The sequence below is a fragment of the Carassius gibelio genome, chromosome A8 (assembly GCF_023724105.1).
Source record: "Carassius gibelio isolate Cgi1373 ecotype wild population from Czech Republic chromosome A8, carGib1.2-hapl.c, whole genome shotgun sequence".
In the NCBI taxonomy this organism is placed as follows: domain Eukaryota; kingdom Metazoa; phylum Chordata; class Actinopteri; order Cypriniformes; family Cyprinidae; genus Carassius; species Carassius gibelio.
Genome location: NC_068378.1, coordinates 10,762,365 through 10,782,031, shown reverse-complemented (window position 1 = coordinate 10,782,031; position 19,667 = coordinate 10,762,365). Strand labels below are relative to the sequence as shown.

Sequence of the window (19,667 nt, the reverse complement as noted above, 5' to 3'; positions counted from 1 at the left end):
ACATTTTAAATATGGATATTTTTTAGGGCTGGGACAACGCGTCGAGGTCATCGATGACGTCGAAGCAAAAAATACGTCGACGCAAAAAATATGCGCATCGATTCGTCGATCTGTTTTTATTTCTCTAAAAAAAAGTTTGCAAAACGTTTACCTTATGTGCACTGAATATACGCGATGGGCGGATCAACATTCTGTCCAACGTTATATAACCAATCCAGCGTTTTTTCTGCATTTATCTTTTTTTGGCGGCTGTCAAAGCCTTATTTGATCGGTGAGTGATGTAGAATAGAATGACTGACAGGGCGCGTACGAGAGAGAGCCCCGGCTGCGTGCGCACTCAGTCTTCAAACAACACGAGCGCTTCTCTCTCTCTCACACTTGTGCATATTAATCAAAATCATTAAACACAATAGAAAAAGGGCGAAACACCAAAATTTCACGCGCGCTCGCGCACTCACAATCTTCAAACAACATGAGCGCTCCTTGCTCTCTCTCTCCCTCATGCATATTAACCAAAATCATTAGACACGATAGAAAAAGGGCGGAACGCCAAAGTTTCACGTGGAGCATTCTGAGATTTTTTTTTTCTCCATGACAGGCTGCTGGCTTCCACTGTTAATTTTTATTTTTATTTTTTTTGAAAAAAAAAAATGCAAAGTAGTGCATTCTTAGTCAGTCTTTTATTTTGTAATTTTAAGAGCAATAAACATATATCGCAATGTTAAGGAATTCATGTTTTTTTCATTTAGATATGTAAATCAACATGTATGAATTGTTAGTAGTCAATTAATGGGGAGATAATCGAAATTGAATCGTTCTGGAAAAAATTAATCGTTAGATTAATCGATACATCGAAAAAATAATCGCTAGATTAATCGTTTAAAAAATTATCGTTTATCCCAGCCCTAATATTTTTCTTACAAAAATGCATTGCTTCACTTCAGAAGTCTTTTATTAACACCCTGGGTCGTTTGGAGCACTTTTTATGATGGATGGATGCACTTTTGTGGACTTCAGAATCTCATTATATTATACTGCCATTATAAAGCTTGAAAGAGCCAGGGTATTTTTTATTATAACTCTGATTGTGTTCATTTGAAAGAAGAAAGTCATTTGCTGTGGGTTATTAATCATGGGGTGATTTCCATTTTTGGGTGATCCATCCCTTTAAAACCCACTTTTTGCAATTCACTCAGTTCCTAAATGATAAAATCAAGCCCCACCCATTATTTTTATTTATGAAAAAGCCTGTTGTTTTCTCTCTCCAGATAGTTTCCCCAGTGTCTTCATGGATCCCCTCCAACTCTGATAGAAATGGTAGTACATCAAATGGCCTTAATTACATCAGGTTAATGATATTCTGTACATGCATGTTTTAACATAATCTTCATTGTCTCTAAAGGCTCAGCAACTACCAGTCCACCCACTGTTGCTGAGACCACCATGAACAGAGAAAGTGGAATCATACCAGGTACAATCTCACTCTCTCATTTGATGGTCACATGACGCTCACAACATTACATTTTACAGCATATTAAAATAGAAAACATTGGTGTTTTCCAGTATTTTTGCCTTGGTGAGCTTCTTTGCCAAAAAAATAACATACAGGTATGACATATAGGAGACATGATTTATCTGTGACATTTGATTTTGCAACTTGTTTGACATTTTGCCAGGATGAAACAACAAGGGGTTATGTTGTGTAAAAATATCAAACATAATGAATTCTCAAAAAAAAAAAAAAAATATTCAAGAAGAATGAGGAGTATTCAAGAGTGTGGGTTTTTATTGACCACATCAAGGGAAACTTACAATATCTAAATTTCATTGCTTTACAAATAATTACCAACTAACATGCAAACAGATGCTGCTAGAGCTTTTCTCAGAAATATCACATTTTTTATTTACACTAGAGTATATCTACTGTTGTGTATATAATATTAGAAGGATACAGATTTTTTTTTTTTACTTCCTTAAGCACAAAAATGTAGGTAGTGTGTATATATACATAGATAAAAAGAGAGATCACCCAGTGTATCATGTTTCAGTGACATAGAGATTTTTCTTTATTTATTTTTGTGTACATAAATACTTGACCTGTCATTAGAGTTTAACTGATATAGTTTGCATAATTTCTCCTAATCATGGCCAAATTTAGATTTGATTTGCTTTAAAGAACTAATCTAAAACCAGGGTGTTAAAGAGAAAGTGAAGGTTGAGTGTTAAATCATAGTTCAGGGTTGATTTGCCTTGTTTCAGCTTCTTCGCTCACAGGCTGAAACAGGTTTCCAAGTCATCACTGGAACTTTCCACCTCCCCGTTTCCTCACTCACTGTTTATGTCTATATATGTCTTGGTTCTCAGGGTCGTTCTCCTTGATGAAAATCACCAAAGAAAAACAAACTGACTGTTCTTTCCCATTTAGTGGGACCTTTGACCTTTCACATGCCTAAAATCAGTATATAAAGCAGCTGTGATGTTTCATAAATAGGAGATGTTTACTAACAGTACTGAAGTGTCTAAGCTGCATTTTTCACTGGAAATACCAGAGATTTTGAATTGCAGACAATGAAACTGCAGCCTGTCACACTCTGTATCAGTGGTACTGATCTCATCTCTGGGTAGAGGATATGTGCCTCTGTGTACAAATGTTCTTCAGACTGCAAACAGCAGAGTAACAGGTGTGTGCATGTGTGTTTGCAGGTGCGATTGCTGCAGCAGTGTTCATAGGCTTTCTGTTAGCCCTCTATGCTGCTCTTTGGAAATGTATGGTTAAGCAACCAGGAAGGTATGAACTAAACCAAACTTTCACAAATTGCGAGTGCAAAGTTGTTTTGTTTTGTTGCATTTTGTTCTTTGTTTTCCTTTGTGCTTTTTATTTATTTTTTATTTACTTTTTTTATTTTTTGCTTTTTGTTCTTTGTTTTCCTTTGTGCTTTTTATTTATTTTTTATTTACTTTTTTTTTTTTTTTTTTGCTTTTTGTTCTTTGCTTTCCTTTGTGCTTTATTTATTTTTTATTTACTTTTTTATTTTATTTTTTTTTGCTTTTTGTTCTTTGTTTTCCTTTGTGCTTTTTATTTATTTTTTATTTACTTTATTTTTTATTTTTCCTATTTGTTTTGTAGTGTTTTGTGTTGTTTTCATTTGTTTTGTCTTTCTTTGTGCTTTTATTTCATTTTGGTTTTATTTATTTTTTTATTTTATTTTTTATTTGTTTGTTGGTTTTGTTTTTTTCATTGGGTCCAAAAGTAAAAAAAAAAAAAAACCTACATTTAAAACAAATAAACATCAATAATTATGATTATATACTATTCAATCAAAAACTGCCCTCATTCAAAAAGGCGGGAAAAGTCTAATACTGATATTTAAAAAATGTTAATGTATATTAATTGTCTTTGGAAATGGTTACACATCACAAATGTATGAAACAAACAATCCTTTCGCAAGGTGCAAGTACAATGCTGTGTTTAGCTTTTTGTTTTGCATTGCATGTTGTGTGGTTTAAAACTACCAGACCACATTTAAAACAAATAAAGAATATGATATTTGTTCAAAAACAGTGTTGTGCCAATTCAAAATGAGGGACAAGTCAAATTGTATGATATTCAGACATTCATATATTTTTCAATTCACCCCCGCTATCTCTGTTAGGAGGAAAAAAAGAGCAAGACCGAAGGCTCGTGAACACAGGTCTCTTACATGCTGACCTCTGGACGGGACGTCCACCTGTCTACCAGAGATTCTGAGTCACTGATGTTAAGTCAGAGCTTCTCCTGCCGTGAAGCACCCTCATGAACCGTGTTTAGGTCTTAACGCACAGTTTGAGACAGTATTTCATGCTGGAGGAAACTAGATCAAAATCTGCTGGGTTTCATAAGTCACCCTTTGGGCTCTGGGTTGGTCCATTTGTATTCCAGTACATGTTATTCAGTCAGACCAGAGAGTTGCATTTAAAAAAATGTGACCCTGGACCACAAAACAGTCTTAAGTCGCTGGGGTATATTTGTAGCATCAACCAAAAAAACATTGTATCGGTCAAAATCATCGATTTTTCTTTTATGCCAAAAATCATTAGGATATTGAATAAAGATCATGTTCCATGAAGATATTTTGTACATTTCCTACCGTAAATATATCAAAACTTAATTTTTGATTAGTAATATGCATTGCTAATTTGGACAATTTTAAAGGTGATTTTATCAGTATTTAGATGTTTTTTTTTCACCCTCAGATTCCAGATTTGAAAATAGTTGTATCTCGGCCAAATATTGTCCGATCCAAATAAACCATAAATCAATGGAAATCTTATTTATTCAGCTTTGAGATGATGTACTGTATTAATCTCAATTTTGAAAAACTGACATTTAAGATTGGTTTTGTGGTCCAGGGTCACAAATGTTTCTAAAAATGTAAATGTATTCATTAAACTGAATGATTATGTGTATATATAGGGAAGTGCAAGTCCAAATGTGCTCTTGAAGTGTGTATGAATAGTTTACTTGGTCACAACAAAACAAATGTCCACCAGATGGCAGATGGCTCAGTGTTTTTTGCTGAAACCAGAATCAGCCACTATATACAGTCTTTAGAGGTTTATCTTTATAGACTTGTGTGTTTGGGACGTTTATTTTATTGCTGATAGCTATGCTAATTAATTCAAGAAAGATATAATACATTTTTAGAGACTAGGCCCTTGTTTTTCTCCAAACATCCCCTTTGACCATGGTGAACTCTGCACCAGTGAATGAGTGCGTGTGTGAGCCAGAGAGATTTCCCTTATGCAGCAGGATTGACCAGAGAGCAGCAGACTTCTGGGTTAAAGTCTTCGGGTACGTGCGTATGAGTGTGAACATAAGAATTGCACATTTTTATTGCAGGTGCCTTGTTTGCACAATCAATGTAGTGTAATATATTTTATTTGAACTGTGTGTCATTAATTTCAGTGCTTGATAAGTATTTGATTTCCTCTTATTTGGAATAAGAATGTGTTCAATTCTCAGTAGCATGGCTGTATAAAACCTGTTTATCACTGCACAAATGCTTAATATAGAATGTTATGAAGAATATGTGCCAATAAATGTGAACTTTGATTTACTGTAGGAGGATTTTGTACAATAATGCTAAAAGCTGTTTATAGTGAAAGGCTTAAATATTAGATAATTTAATATTCATGTGAGAAGGCAACATTACAGTTCAGTATAGTTTATTTTGACTGGATATCTTTTACAATGTTTGTACATTTATATATATATATATATATATATATATATATATATATATATATATATATATATATATATATATATATATATATATATATATATATATATATATATATATATATATATATATTGATTGCCTCTGAAATTAGTATTAGTTTGCCTACATTCATACAGTCAATAAAGTGTTGTAAAAGCACTTTATGGTTCCTTTAACAGTAAATGGTAAACTTTGAATGCAAGGCTGAGAGATTGAACTATTGAGATGATAATACTGAACATGTATACAGAATGTAGAAATACACACAGTGCATTTAATATAATTACAGTAATGCTTATAATACATGAGCAGATGCTCTTTATACTGGAGTGCTATTTGAGTTGCATTGTCTGCTTTCTGTCCTCAACGAGGCAATTACTTGCATGCAAAAATGACAATATGAAACATTACAACAAAATTAAATATAACTTTACAAATATTACACAATAAAAAGTGCAGTAATTCGAAACTATTGTACCAATATCCTTATTTCTAAAACAGAAACTGTGCTCCTCAATTATCACTTTGTCTCAGGTGTGTAAAAATGATGGTGAAGGACTGACAAGCTGAGTATGAACATCTTCAGAAGGAGATAAGCTGTTTTATAGCAGTAACACAACACTACTGCGTCCACATAAAGAGGCATAGAGCTGACACAGCAAGATGAGATTCTGCTTGAAATGTTTTCGAGCCTGCAATTTTTTCTTTTTTTATTCAGGACTCACACGCATAGTAGTGTATGCTATAGCAGGTGATGCCTTCATTTCGGAGTAATCTCTTATCAATTCACTGTAAAAGTAGAGGTAAATGAATTGGATGAAAGAGGGAGAGCAGTTCGTAAGAGCTACAAAACATCATTTTAAAATTGGCTGGGTTCTTGGGCGGTCTCGGAGACAATGTCAGCCTTTACCGGATGTGATGGCTCTACAGAGATTTCTCCATTTGACTTTTCATGGCTTTCGAAGCTAATGTTGTCATGTGTAGCTTTGCTGTTGAGTTCCATTTCTTTGGCTTTCTTCTCTTGCATCTGCAGCAGAACTGCGTTGTTCACACCAGGACCTGAGCAACACAGACAGATGATTTAGATAAGTTTTGTTTAATCAAACCCTTTTAGAATACACCAGATTTTATTTGGTTGGTTCAAGAGTCTGGAATGGATTTGAACCAACCGAATAAAATCTGAAAAAAAGAAAAAGAAAATAGTGCTTGATACATAGTCTTTTATTGTTAACTAAAAATGAACTTAATATTTTTATTGTAATTAAATAAAAGTAATTGAAATAAAGCTGAAATAGAATAAAATGTAAATATGAGATGGAAAAAAGTTAATGAACTTGAAGTGAAGGTACTAAAATTACTGAATTATTTAAACTGCTTTTTAAATGAAAATATAAAATAAACACTAATTTAACATTTTAATAAACACTACCATAGTATATCAATAATACAAATATAACTTATTATGTGGCAATACAATGTGCTAATATTAAACAACTCATATACTCTCTTGCAGTATTTCTACATAACACTTCAAATTGTAGAATACATTGTTGCCTCATTATGTTGCATTTATTTCATCAAGTAGATTGTGGTAATGTCAACTAAATGTGAACTTGGACCACAAAGTCAGTCTTAAGTGAACATTTTTTGAAATTGAGATTTAAATATCATTTGAAAGTTGAATAAATAATTGGCTGAGATACAACTATTTGAAAATCTGGAATCTGAGGGTGAAAAAAAAATCTAAATACTGAGAAAATCGCCTTTAAATTTGTCCAAATGAATTATTAGCAATGCATATTACTAATCAAAATTACGTTTTTATATATTTATGGTAGGAAATTTACAAAATATCTTCATGGAAGATGATCTTTACTTAATATCTTAATGATTTTTGGCATAAAGGAAAAATCGATAATTTTGACAGATACAATGTTTTTTTGGCTATTGCTATATCCAAGCAAATTAAGGTCCAGGAACACAAATAACATTTCCTTCTCTATCAGCATATTGGGTTGTATAAACAAATTGCATCCGCTTTTTTTTTTTCTTCCTTCACGGATGAACTGACATGTCTGATGCCTCTTCCTTATCTGTTCTTTCTGGATGTTTCCTGTATATTTCTCATCGTCTGTGTTTTCAGATTTGAAATGCAATACACATTTTTGGTCATTAGATTTATTTTGTGTGTGTAACTTTTGTTTTAAACCTTTTACGTTTCGGCTGACTGACAATTTTGGGATATGAATTTGCTCACCTGTTCCAAATGTACACATTGCACACTGCAAAACCAGTGCAATTACAATACTTTATTACAATTTTAACTAGTCTCTTAGAACCTAAACTCTTTGTGATTGGGCACCATGTGCATAAAGACTGCATGTCTTTATAATCATTCAACATACCGAAGAAACTGAGCAGCACGGGCAGAAATATGAGGCCGTGTGCCATGCCAAGCAGAGTGATGACCAGATTGAGTCTGAAGAAGAAGATCTGGATGAGCTGTGCTTTAGCTAATGCCAACACCACTATTCCAGGTAGATTGGTCATCGCAACTCCAGCAAACACCTGGGAAAGAGAACACACAAACACACACACTCATGAAAAAACACAACAACTAATGCATAGCTGAGGAAGATTCAGCATGTTTGTTGTGGTACTCACTGCACTGCCCATGTTAGCTGTGGCTTCCTTTGCCCTTTCCACCTTTGTGGGTTGAATACTGAGCGCAAATGAGCGTGTTAAATGAGACACAAACTCTACTGATATACCAACAGCCTGAAAAACAAACCCACAGTGAGATGAGAAAGTTATAGATCATTCCTGACTACTTTTATGAGCTGCAAACATGCAGACCACCCGGTGTTTTTCTGAACAGCTCACCGTCACAAGGTTGATAAGCGACACAGCATTGAAGTCGATGCCCCACAACGTCATGACACCAACAGTATCCACAGTGATCATCACTATGGTGAGCAGGTTCAGAAAGCCTGATCTGAAGTCCATGCCCAGCAGGATACAACACACCACGAATGTGGGGAGCAGACACACGCCGATGTTGAACAAACCCTCGTTCACGATGGTTAGATACTGTTCGTAATACACGTACGTCACACTGCGAAATAAAAGATCGTAGAATCTGCGCTCAGAGATTTTTGATCCTGGGTCCTCTTTCTAGTCTAACATATTCATTTATTCTGCATGTACTTTTACTTATTATAGTGTTTCTTTGGCCATATTTTATCTTGCAAAAAATAAGTCTACTTTTGTGTAGGTGTGAACTCAACGTAATGTTTCTCGACACACAATTCCATGTTATTTGCAATAAAATGAAAATGTATTATAGTTTAAATTCATGTTTAACACAATTGCTTTTTAAGTTGGACTTAAGTTCATCTTTTTATGGAATTTCATAATTGTTTCTATTTGAAATATAGTTAAACCAGCTGACAAAAGTATTGAATAAACTAAAATATAATTTATTTCTATTGAACATGTAAGTCATGTATATTTGTAATTACACACCTGTAATGAAGTTGGAATTTTTAATATTTAAATAGTCTTTTGTTTAATATATTTTCTCTAGGTAGAGTTTATTAAACAATATACTTTTTTAGATTTTAAGTACACTACAAAATGCTCATTCAGTTTAATTTACACGCACTTCTTTTCCACTGGTGCCACCTTTACAATAGGTGCGTGATATCCCAACTACAAAAAATATTTTCCATCTTGTAGTTCAAAGAAGAATCTGATCTATGATGCTGTTTTGCAATTTATGAATTCAAGGACACTTTTATTCAACATGTATTCAAGGACACGTTATCATTCAATAGTACTGATTATTGCTTCTTATCTTATCCGGAAGAAGAAGCAGCAAGGGTGAGAATGATAAATGTAATAAGATAAGGGAGGATTAGAAGTGGACACCTACGTGTAAGGGAAGACCTCAAAGTCTTGAGAGGTGCCTGTGACGTTCCTCATGGTCATTGTGATGCTATGTGCCAGCTCTCTGGCCTTCTCTAGCGCTGCCGAGAACTCCTGTGAGTTGACCAGAGGAGTGTGATAGGCCATGAAGCGAGTCGCTGAAAAACAAAGAGATGCGTTTAATATGAGCTGTTTGTAGGGCTCAAAACCTGAAAGATATTTAGCATTTTAGCAAGTAGCGGATTTCAGTTTATGAGTAAACTAAGGTCTGTGGCTTTGTCACATTTGATTCTTTAACATAAATTACAGTCATACCTCAAACATTGTGTACAAGTCATTAAATAAGGAATACAACTACTACAAGGATCTGAGTTTACTTGGTTGACAACAACTGGTTGTTGTAGCTTAGAAGCTTTTTAGCAACATAGCTTCTTTTTAGTTTCAAGAGTTGTGATATGACAGTGTTTAACTGATGTTATAGAACAAAACAATTATGAAATTAAGTTTCATACAGTAATATTAACAACAGACTTTACTCATAAACCAGAAACTGCTGTTTTTAAATGTATGATGGAAACCAATACAAAATAGCCTACACATTGACATCATGTTCGAAAAGATTTATAGAACAGTGGTTTTCAACCATTTTGACTACAAGTTTCCTCATTGTTCACAACAATATTTTAAGGCCTTATGACTTTTCATGATTTTCTGGAGAATTAAGGATAAGGTATATTGGTAACGCTTTACAATAAGGCTGATTATTTATATTAGTTAACTACTTTAGTTAACATGAACTAAGAATGAACAGTACTTCTACAGCATTTATTCATCTCAGTTCATGCTGAATTCAACATTTAGCTACTATACAGTAGTTATTAAAGTTAAAAGTTGTGCTTGTTACACTGTGAATTAACTGTGAATTAACATGAAAAAACAATGAACAAATGTATTTTCATTAACATTAACAAAGATTAATAAATACTGTAATAAATGTATTGTTCATTTTTTGTTCTAGTTAGTGAATACATTAACTAATGGAACCTTAAAAATATGTTATGCTTTGCATAACTAGAAAAAAATTTATATTCATTATAAAAATGTCCAAGAATTTTTTCATGGACCATTTTCAGGTCTAGAAATCATATTATTAAAATTAGGCTACTGGTTGAGAACCACTGCTAAGGTGAATGAAAATTGTTACATAGATAGTTAATAAATGCATCTCACCTATTATCTCCCCAGTTTCATTGTCTCTAACCACAGCTTTATCATAAGCTCCCAAACCACTGAAAATGAAAGCATAATCATGAACATGTTTTATTCTAAACATTCAGTCTGTTCAGACTTTCAGGTGGTTGTTTTTCTTACCCCTTTGGACACTGTAGGTCAGGTCTGTTGCTAAGAAAGTCTGGCAGAAATCTGTTAAAATCTTCAACACTAGGTCGCAGAACCCCATTTTGGGGTACACTCATGCACTTCTTGTTACACTTTAAGAAACCCGCTGTCAAAAAAAAAAAAAGGTCTATACTTAGTTCTCTAATAAATTTCCATTGAAACACACACCCATAATAAACAACAAGGTTTTATATCTTCACTGCTAAATTACGTAGAAACTCTTACTCTCATTGGCAGGACAAAATTCGCCTATATTTGGGCCAGACGTATAGATGCGACAACATTTGGATCCAGGGTTCAGCCAATCAATATAGTCATCCACCCAGGAGGATGCTGGGATAGCCAAGTATGATCTAGAGCAATCAGCAAGATTTTAGTTTTAATCAGCAGCTTAAAAAAAAAAAAAAAGTCTCACTTAAAAAAAAAAAAGTATGCATTTGTATGCAAAATATCAAATGAAGTGTCATCTTCAAGCAAAGTATTCTCACAACATAAACATGCAATTCCATTCAAAAGTTTTTTTTTTTTTCTAAAAGTGATTAATACTTTTACTCAGCAAGCCAAAGACTCATTGAACTGACTGATAGGAACACAAAAGATTTGGTAAAACTTTAGTATAGGGTTCAATTCTCACTAATAACTAGTTGCTTATTAGCATGCCTTTTATTAACATATTAGCTTTTTATTAGTGCTTAAAAAATAAGTATAATGCATGACATCCATAATCCTACCCAATACTCTAAACTTAACAACTACTTTATAAACTATTAATAAGCAGCAAATTAGGAGTTAACTGAGGCAACAGTCATAGTTAATGGTTAGTGAGAATTGGACCTTAAAATAAAGTGACCAAAGATTTTTACACTACATTGTTGCAAAATGTGAATGCTGTTCTTTTGAACTTTATATTCATCAAAGAATCCTGAAAAAAAAGATTTATATCTAATTTTCACAAAATATTAAGCAACACATCTGCTTCCAACATTGATAATAATAAGAAATAATTATTAAGCATTACTGCAGGATCATGTGACACTGAAGAATGTGAATAATGTGATTTTGAGTAATGGCTTTTTAAAAGATATAAGACTTACCGCTCAGGGTACTCGGTGGCGTACCGGATCTTCTGGGTGAAAGAGAACGGGTCACATCCCACACTGGAACACACTGCATTTATGCCCTCCTCACTGGTGAAATTGAACCCTTTGGTCGTGATGAAATAAGTGGGCACACCAACTTCAAAATACTTATAGAGGTATGCGAAGTAGTCCAACATGTAGGAGTCCTGAAAGAGAGAACGCCAACACTCTAACTTAACATTCAGTAACTGAAAGTTTTTTTTTTTAATTAGCATTTTGGCATAATTGGTCATTTTTATTGGCAGGCTAGGAGAGTAAATTTGTGTACTTACAGATGGCATGGCCAGTTCCTGATTTAATCCCACTTTTACATGGAACAAGAGGAACACACAGGCACAGAACGACGCAAGGAACACCACCATCTAAGAGAACAAGACATAATAAGATTAAACTATTAAATTGTTCATATAAAAGCTTATAAAGGACAGAAAATATCTCATTTACAATCATAATATCAACAATTGGTCACTTTTAGCTACATTTACTAGTTTTATATTGTAAATGTATATTTATTGGAATAAAATGTCTTCCTTTGTTCTGTTAAAGTTATATATAAAACTTCTATTTGTATTTTAGGCATTTATGAAGCAGAATTGTTGGCTGAGTTAAAATTGATGCTATGGGCAACTAAGGTACAAAATTAAAGTTCAACAGTACAAAAAGTTTTATTTATTTATTTATTTTATTATTATATTAAATGTATTACTTTTATTTTTATATTTTATTGGAAGACATTTGAAAATCAGTAATTCACTACATATGGATTTTCCAACTTTTCCAAGTTTTATGTGAAAAGAGAAATGATCTTGAAATCTGTTGGTTAATAAGAATCCCCTCTGGGACACACAAGTGCTTCTAATTGAAGAAACAGGCTAATACCATTATTGGTGAAGTAGGAACGTACCACTAATACCCTGCTGACAGGGTTGAGCAGTGCAGGGGCGTAGTACTTTTTCATTAATGGGAGCAGGACACCCTGGTTGGGTTCGGATGGGTGTGGAGTTTTCACAGTAACGCAGCATACTATCTCACAGCGGTTTGCATCTTGACGCCTTGCATCAATTGAGAGCAGAGCCACGAAGGCAGTCATCTGTAGAATGAAGTCCATGAGCACAGCCAGTGCAGCGTACAGGGCAAAAGACTTCACCGCTGGCATAGTGCTCAAAGCACCTGCAAAGAGACAGTACAGGTGTGTTTAATCAGCTGTATATGTGTTTCCTCATAAATGGAATTAATCTGAACCCACCAACTGCATTCAATATGACTCAGTCAGGTGCTGAAAATACATTATTGGCTGTACTATGCATGAATAATATCTGTCTTTAATTAGGATGGTGCATATCTACTGCATCATGTCTCACTGACATGAACAAGTGAGCAACGGTCAGGCAATATAATAAATGTTCCAGTAGGAGATTCTCACCCAGGAAGAAACAAACAGATTCAGACAAACTGCAAAGCAGCATGCTGGGAGCCACATTCCCAAGAACTCTCCCAATCTGTTCCTCCCTCTTCTCTCCTGGTATGCGCATATCTCTCTGATAGACATTAAATACAGAAATTAAGCATGTTTTATGAAATTATAGCGATAGTGGTAGAGACATACAGCAATATATTTAAGTTCTAAAATACACCACCATTCAAAAGTTTGGGGTTGGTGAGCATATATATATATATATATATATATATATATATATATATATATATATATATATATATATATATATATATATATATATATATATATATGCCCACCTTACTAGATCTTCATCTGGTAAGATTTATTTGGGAAATAAATTATTACTTTTATTCAGAAGTCACTTTTGATTTATTTAACTGCTGAATAAAAGTACTCATTTATTTCCCCCAAAAAATCTTACTAACCCAAACTTTTGAATGGTAGAGTAGAATGGTGACTAAGAAAAGTGGGTTAAGAACAACCTACAGTGTGATTATAGCTGACCCTAGAATGTCAGAAAGGCAAGAAACACAAAAAAATCAATAAACTCAACAAACCTGATATTCTAGAACTAAAATGAAGATGTTATCGGCTCCCACAGCAAGCACAAGGAAGGGTACGACCTGCAGAATGACCAGTGAGGACGGAATCCCAATCCAGGCATAGAAACCCATCGAGGCCATGACAGAGCAGCCCACCACCAGAATACCACCCAGTCCCACCAAGAACTTTGAGTCTACCTGTGAAAACAATAATAGTACCAAAGGGTCAAAACACGCCAAAGGGTAGCTCATCTGAGATTCTTCTGAATGTATTTAATCTAAAAATATTTTCTTCTTTTTCTTTTTCTTCTTCTTATAATAATTTTAATAATAATACAATTACTTATCAGCTCTTTATAGCACCCAATGACAACACTTTTATTAAACTTTTATAATTATTTTAATGACACTTTTACAGCCTAATTTCATAAATATTCTGTAATATTTAGCAATATTTAAACTGACCATTTTAAAAAGTTCAAAAATCACAAATTTAGAGTAAAGAGAGGTATTGTTAATAAAATAAATAATTATTTTTTAATTGATAACTATTAGTAGTCCTGGACTATTCTTTTTAAGAAAGTATTGATTCGATTGCTCTGAAACATGCTGGAGTTTCCCCTTTATTATAAGAAAATGATTGCTTCTTCCTTTATTCCCGTTATCAGAAATGAGGAAATTCCCAGCAAGCCATCAAGCACTCTGTTACGCACTCACCAGGATACGCTTACAGGATGAATATTCCCCGAGCGCCACGGCTATGTAGAGGAAGATGACAGCATAGCTTATCATGAATATGGGGATATCCTCTGCGGTCGTTCTGTTAATCTCATCCTCTAGAGACCTCTGCGGAGCACCAGACAGGTCCATTATGAGACTGCAAGCACTGACATTTTGATCATCACAGCATATGGCCAACAGAGTCTCACCTCAGCCATGTAGGCGAATGTGAAGTTTGTGTTTGGGTTTTTCTGGTATTCCTGCACGATTTCAAGGAACCTTCGTTCCCACTCTTCAGCCACCTTGAATTTAACATCAGTTCGTGCATAATTGTTCAGAGAGAAGGTGAGGATCAGGGCTTCAGCAGTGATGTATTCCTCATCTAAATAATAAAAAAAAATAAAATAATGGAAAGTCAGTCCAGTGAATATTTAATATAATGGTGAAATGTTAGCCACCAGATATTTGTCTTACTCTCATATCCTCCTACAGCCAGGAAGGGGAAGACAGGGCCTCCATAGTCTGCCATACAACTCATGCCAAGAGCTGTGATGTCTTTAAATGATAATGGAGAGCTGTGGGCAAGCATAATATATGGATGTTATGTGTGATATATTGTTTATATATATATATATATATATATATATATATATATATATATATATATATATATATATATATATATATATAAAACAGTTCAGTAAACAAGAATAACTGAGTAACTTACATTTAAGACACAATATTGGCAGTAACTTTGTCTATTTTATCACCAATGAAAACGCTTCCAATCAATAGATAGTATTTTGTTCTTGTTTGAATCAGCTTTTTAGAACAATGTAGTTGGTTGAGTGAATGATTCAATGACTCTCCCATGAACACAGTAAATAATTTCAAAATAACATTCTACTCTTACCATTACTTTTATTATTATAGTAGAATTATTATTGTATAATATAGGAACCATTCACTGGCTGTGTCTAAATAGACATACTTCCCTACTATATAGTAAACATTATGTGAAAAGTGTAATATGTTCGAGTTCACAGTATTCATAAACCAGCAGGCACAAAGTATATTATTGCCTGGATAACCTACCACGGAAGAGACAGTTTACTATCCCATAAGGCCACATAACAGGATTTGTGAATGGTTGTGTAGTGACGTACCTAACGTTAGTAGGTGACATTATAATGACAACAGGAAGCATGTAGTACATCCAAATTGCATTCATAAGGCGCACATACAATTTTTACATTTGCAAGGTACAAATTAGTCAAAACAAGTAGACTACCTACTTAAAATTTTGAATGGAGCCTATCACACTAGCATAGTTGTTTTCTAATCGTACTATTTCTCACATATAAAGCCTTTATGTAGATTTTATATTAGTACACTAGCCTAATAGAATACCACAAATTCCAAAATGAGCCTGTTCTTATTTTGTTCCTGAATTAATTATGTTATTGAACCAATTGGTGAGCAAATAATTCAATTACTCACTCATAAGGAGTCACTTGTCACCATCTACTGGCTTAACAATGTAATCTACAACCTGTCTGCCTGAAAAAATGTTGAAATCCCCACATGCAAACTCAGACTTGCTGAGTAAGTCAGTGAAAAAAAACAGTGAAAAGTTCCAGTTGTGATTGGAACACAAACTGTTCAATGGAACTTCAAAAAGTTGGAAACATCTTGGTGCAGTCTCAAATGTTAGGTAGGTAACGCGACATCTAGAGATATATATCTGACTTACTTTACGCAGTAGATGAAATGGTCCCTCCAATCCACCTCCTTAGTCACGCCGAGCTCTGTCATGTTTGCTTTGGCGTTCAGGTTGTCCATGCTGTTTTGGAAGTATTGCGGTAGACTGTTGACAGCGCAGTCTGTTAAAGAGGGGTTGTCTGGATTGAGTGGCGCATAGCAAACATCTTTAAGGCTTGCAGTGCGGTTTAGCTCATCTGACCAGAATTCAATTGCTTGGATTCTCTGCTGAAGCTCCAACAGCTCAATGATCAAATCTGCGTGAAAGAAACAAACCCCATATATTTTACTATGACTGAAAGCATCGCTGCATAAAACACTGATGACTACATGCTTACGACAAAAAACATAAAAGTCAGTTATTGCTCTTGATATTGCAATTCAGTATCCTTTACGTAAGCTACACTTCCAAACTTCAGCCTTACATTGGTTCTCTTGTTAGCGTAGAAAAGTTAGAGCTTTGGATGAATTATATTTATAGAAAACTAGATATGGCTGCTTTGAAACTGCTTAATGAAGCTTTGAGACATGTACAAATCTTTTGTATCGAATCAGTGTTTCGGAGCACAAATCAAACTGGCCATCTCAGTTTTAATGACAAAAACCTATGTAGAAAAATTAAGAGTAAAAAATAAGCTATCTCAAAACACACAAACAAAACAACAACTACTATAAACTAATGGAAGAACATAGAATTTCAATAGCTAAATAACTATTGGACTGAACCAAGTCCTTGCTCTATTTTTTTTTGTGAAACATTGTGAAAGTAGATTTTTCATGACTAGATAATTTGGACAACCACATAGATTTTTTTATTTGACCTAAAATGTGAAAAATGAGGTAATATCACCTTTAGAGATGATGCCACTGAAGTTCTGTTCACCAAAGAGTAAGGAGTCATAGTAGTGACTGGGCCTGTCCGGAGCGGTCAGGATCAGTTGATTGGTGCGGTAAAATGGATCAAAGTTTGCATCGTGGAAGGCCTTCTCACGCATGGCACGACTTTGGGGTGCTGACCAGAGCTGGACAGGGTCTGTGGTGAGTTCTATGTCTTTTATTCCCACTGCGAATGCCAACACAACCACCAGGCAGACTGGTAGCACTATCACAGGATATCGAGCCATTATGGTTCCCCAGGTCTGGAAAAGAGATCCCAGGAATTCCTGAGTGGCAAGACTGGCTTTATCAGAGCATGAAACATCTTTAGGACTGATTTTACGTCCAATCTCATTTTCATTTTGGTCCTTGGTGTTCTTGCCCTTCCGAGCGCCCTTTGGCTTTTGGCAGTGGATGGAGTAGTCAACTATTACGTAACACATAAGCAGGAGAAAGATGCAGGAGAAGACTATGATGGAGATGACAAGGACACCATCTAGTCGACCAATCATAAATGGTTTTGGTAAAGGCGGTGGCTGTGGAACAGCTGGACAGGATTGTTCGCAGTCCTGACAGGAACAGGCCTCGCCGCCTGTTGGGGTCGTCTCGTTACAATTCAATGCTGTTCCTGCAAACAGAACCGCTCCTGGTGGGAGTCCAGCGGTCTGACCGTCTGGCAAAAGCTTGAAGTTAATATCCAGAGGCGCCAGTCCATTGCTCGAGTCACCCTGGAAATCCAACCAGCGTTGCGGCGTACACAGCGTTGCACCATAGCGCCCACACATCGTGGCAATGGCAAACCCTCCGGTGGCTGGGATCCGTACGTTTTTGCAGGACCTAAACGATGCATCTGAGAAGCTGGTAGATACATAAGCCTCGTAACCCACCACAGCTTCCTTAACCATGCCGGCCGGTTGAGTGATGTTTGCAGTTTTCGTAATTTTTAAAATCTGACTTTGGTTGGGACTGCAGGTGGTGGCGCAGTGCATGTGCGCAAAGTTGTCGGCGCAGGACGGGCAGCGGATCAGCACGGCTTTGGACAACGTCAAGCTGCTCTGTAGAGCGGTGAGCTGTCTGATGGAGCAGCAGCCCAGTGTGTTACCCTCACCATGGGCCAACATCGGGCACACGGATTTAAAAAGTTCATAGTGGTCTCCTGTCACATTCACGGCTTTTCTGTAGTCCTTACAGGGTACCCTAGGGGGTATAAGAGCCCCCTCCACTGCAGGGTTTAGGCCACAGTCCTCATAAAATGAGCAGTAGCCTGGTTCATGCTGAGCACCTGTGAGAACCTGCAATAAACAGATATACAATAGAAACATAAAGATATATTAAGATACTTCACACGGTATCTGTAGATCTGTAATATTGAATCTTACGCACATCTCAGAACTTAATAATAATCTTTCTTTTAAATTCAGATTTTTACAGCTTTTTTTAAAATATTATAATTATTTAGAATAATACATTTACTACAATAATCTATCAGATTGATACCATAAGATGCACTGATATTAGTCAAATATCTTTTTTACATTTACCATTCAAAATAATTTATCTTTAATATAACAAAGAATTAAGAGGTAAATATTAAATAATGACATTATTATTATTTTAGAATTCTCTTCCATGACTGTGGAGGCCTGGGAAAAGCTTAAAACATGATTGTAGTTTGTGCCTAAATATTTTCTAAGATGCATGATGCTTGTTTATTTCATGGCATTTGTCTTTTTCTGCCTGACCAACATGATCATATAAGGTGGAATTTATTTTATATTCACCAAAGGTGATTCACAAAAACTATTAACTAATACACAAGTAAATAAAATTATACAAATATACCACGAGAAATCTGTTTTGTATCACTGTTAAGGCCAGAAAGAAAGTGTTTAATAAAGCTAGAGATTGTGAAGTTTAGACGTATATCAATGGAAAACGCATAATGACAACTGATTTTAAAGTCAGTTTAACAGTTGGCAAAGCTATAGACATACATGTTTAAACCTGAAATATTCAGTCTGCAGTCATTTGAAAATCCAAATATATTTTAATATTCCATTATTGCGAAACATTTTAAACTTATTTGTAAATCAGTTATGAAGCAAGTATCACTCTGACTCATGTTATTGATCCCTGTTCCACAAATAAAGCGTGGAAAATAACTACAAAAGCACAGCCAGTACCCAGACATTGCTGTTTCAACATATAAAACAGACAGTTTTACATATTAGGTTCATGATTCTGTCACTTAGAAAATGTAAACTTATATAGAAAATATGTCAAGTGAAGACCTACCGTGCAAGCAGCAAGTGTAAACACTACAGCCCATGTCCAGCTCTTCATTTGGAAATGCATTTCTCTTGTCATCTTTGCACTTCTGTGTGAATGGAGTGTTATTTCCAGTGGAGAGATGGAGGAAGTAGGATGTGGGGAGTTACAGGTAGAAGAGAAATCTCTGCTCTACCTCCGCCTGTGCTGGTACTGTAAAGAAACAGGAGGAAATGAAGGGCTTTCTCACGCTCATTGGATAAACATAAGTGATACTGATGATGATCAGAGTCTTATCTGGCCTGATGTTTCCACC

General features: G+C 35.0%; 1 protein-coding gene across 2 annotated transcripts; it reads right to left on the bottom strand.

Annotated features, from left to right (window-relative positions):
- Positions 1–5,407: 5,407 nt before the first annotated feature.
- On the bottom strand, positions 5,408–19,606 carry LOC128018417 (NPC1-like intracellular cholesterol transporter 1). 2 transcript variants are annotated; one of them, XM_052603896.1, is made up of 20 exons: positions 19,379–19,606; positions 17,058–18,375; positions 16,200–16,464; positions 14,921–15,021; positions 14,656–14,828; positions 14,444–14,572; positions 13,742–13,924; positions 13,149–13,263; positions 12,630–12,895; positions 11,998–12,087; positions 11,681–11,871; positions 10,812–10,939; positions 10,560–10,692; positions 10,419–10,477; positions 9,196–9,346; positions 8,145–8,376; positions 7,926–8,039; positions 7,667–7,829; positions 6,172–6,320; positions 5,408–6,050 (listed from the first exon to the last, which is right to left on the bottom strand). In XM_052603896.1, the coding sequence occupies exons 1-20, from the start codon at positions 19,448–19,450 to the stop codon at positions 6,048–6,050; spliced, it is 4,035 nt and encodes a 1,344-aa protein (XP_052459856.1). In that variant the 5' UTR covers positions 19,451–19,606; the 3' UTR covers positions 5,408–6,047. The 2 variants fall into 2 exon arrangements, with proteins under 2 accessions (XP_052459856.1, XP_052459855.1); XM_052603895.1 differs by having other exon boundaries at positions 5,408–6,320.
- Positions 19,607–19,667: the final 61 nt, after the last annotated feature.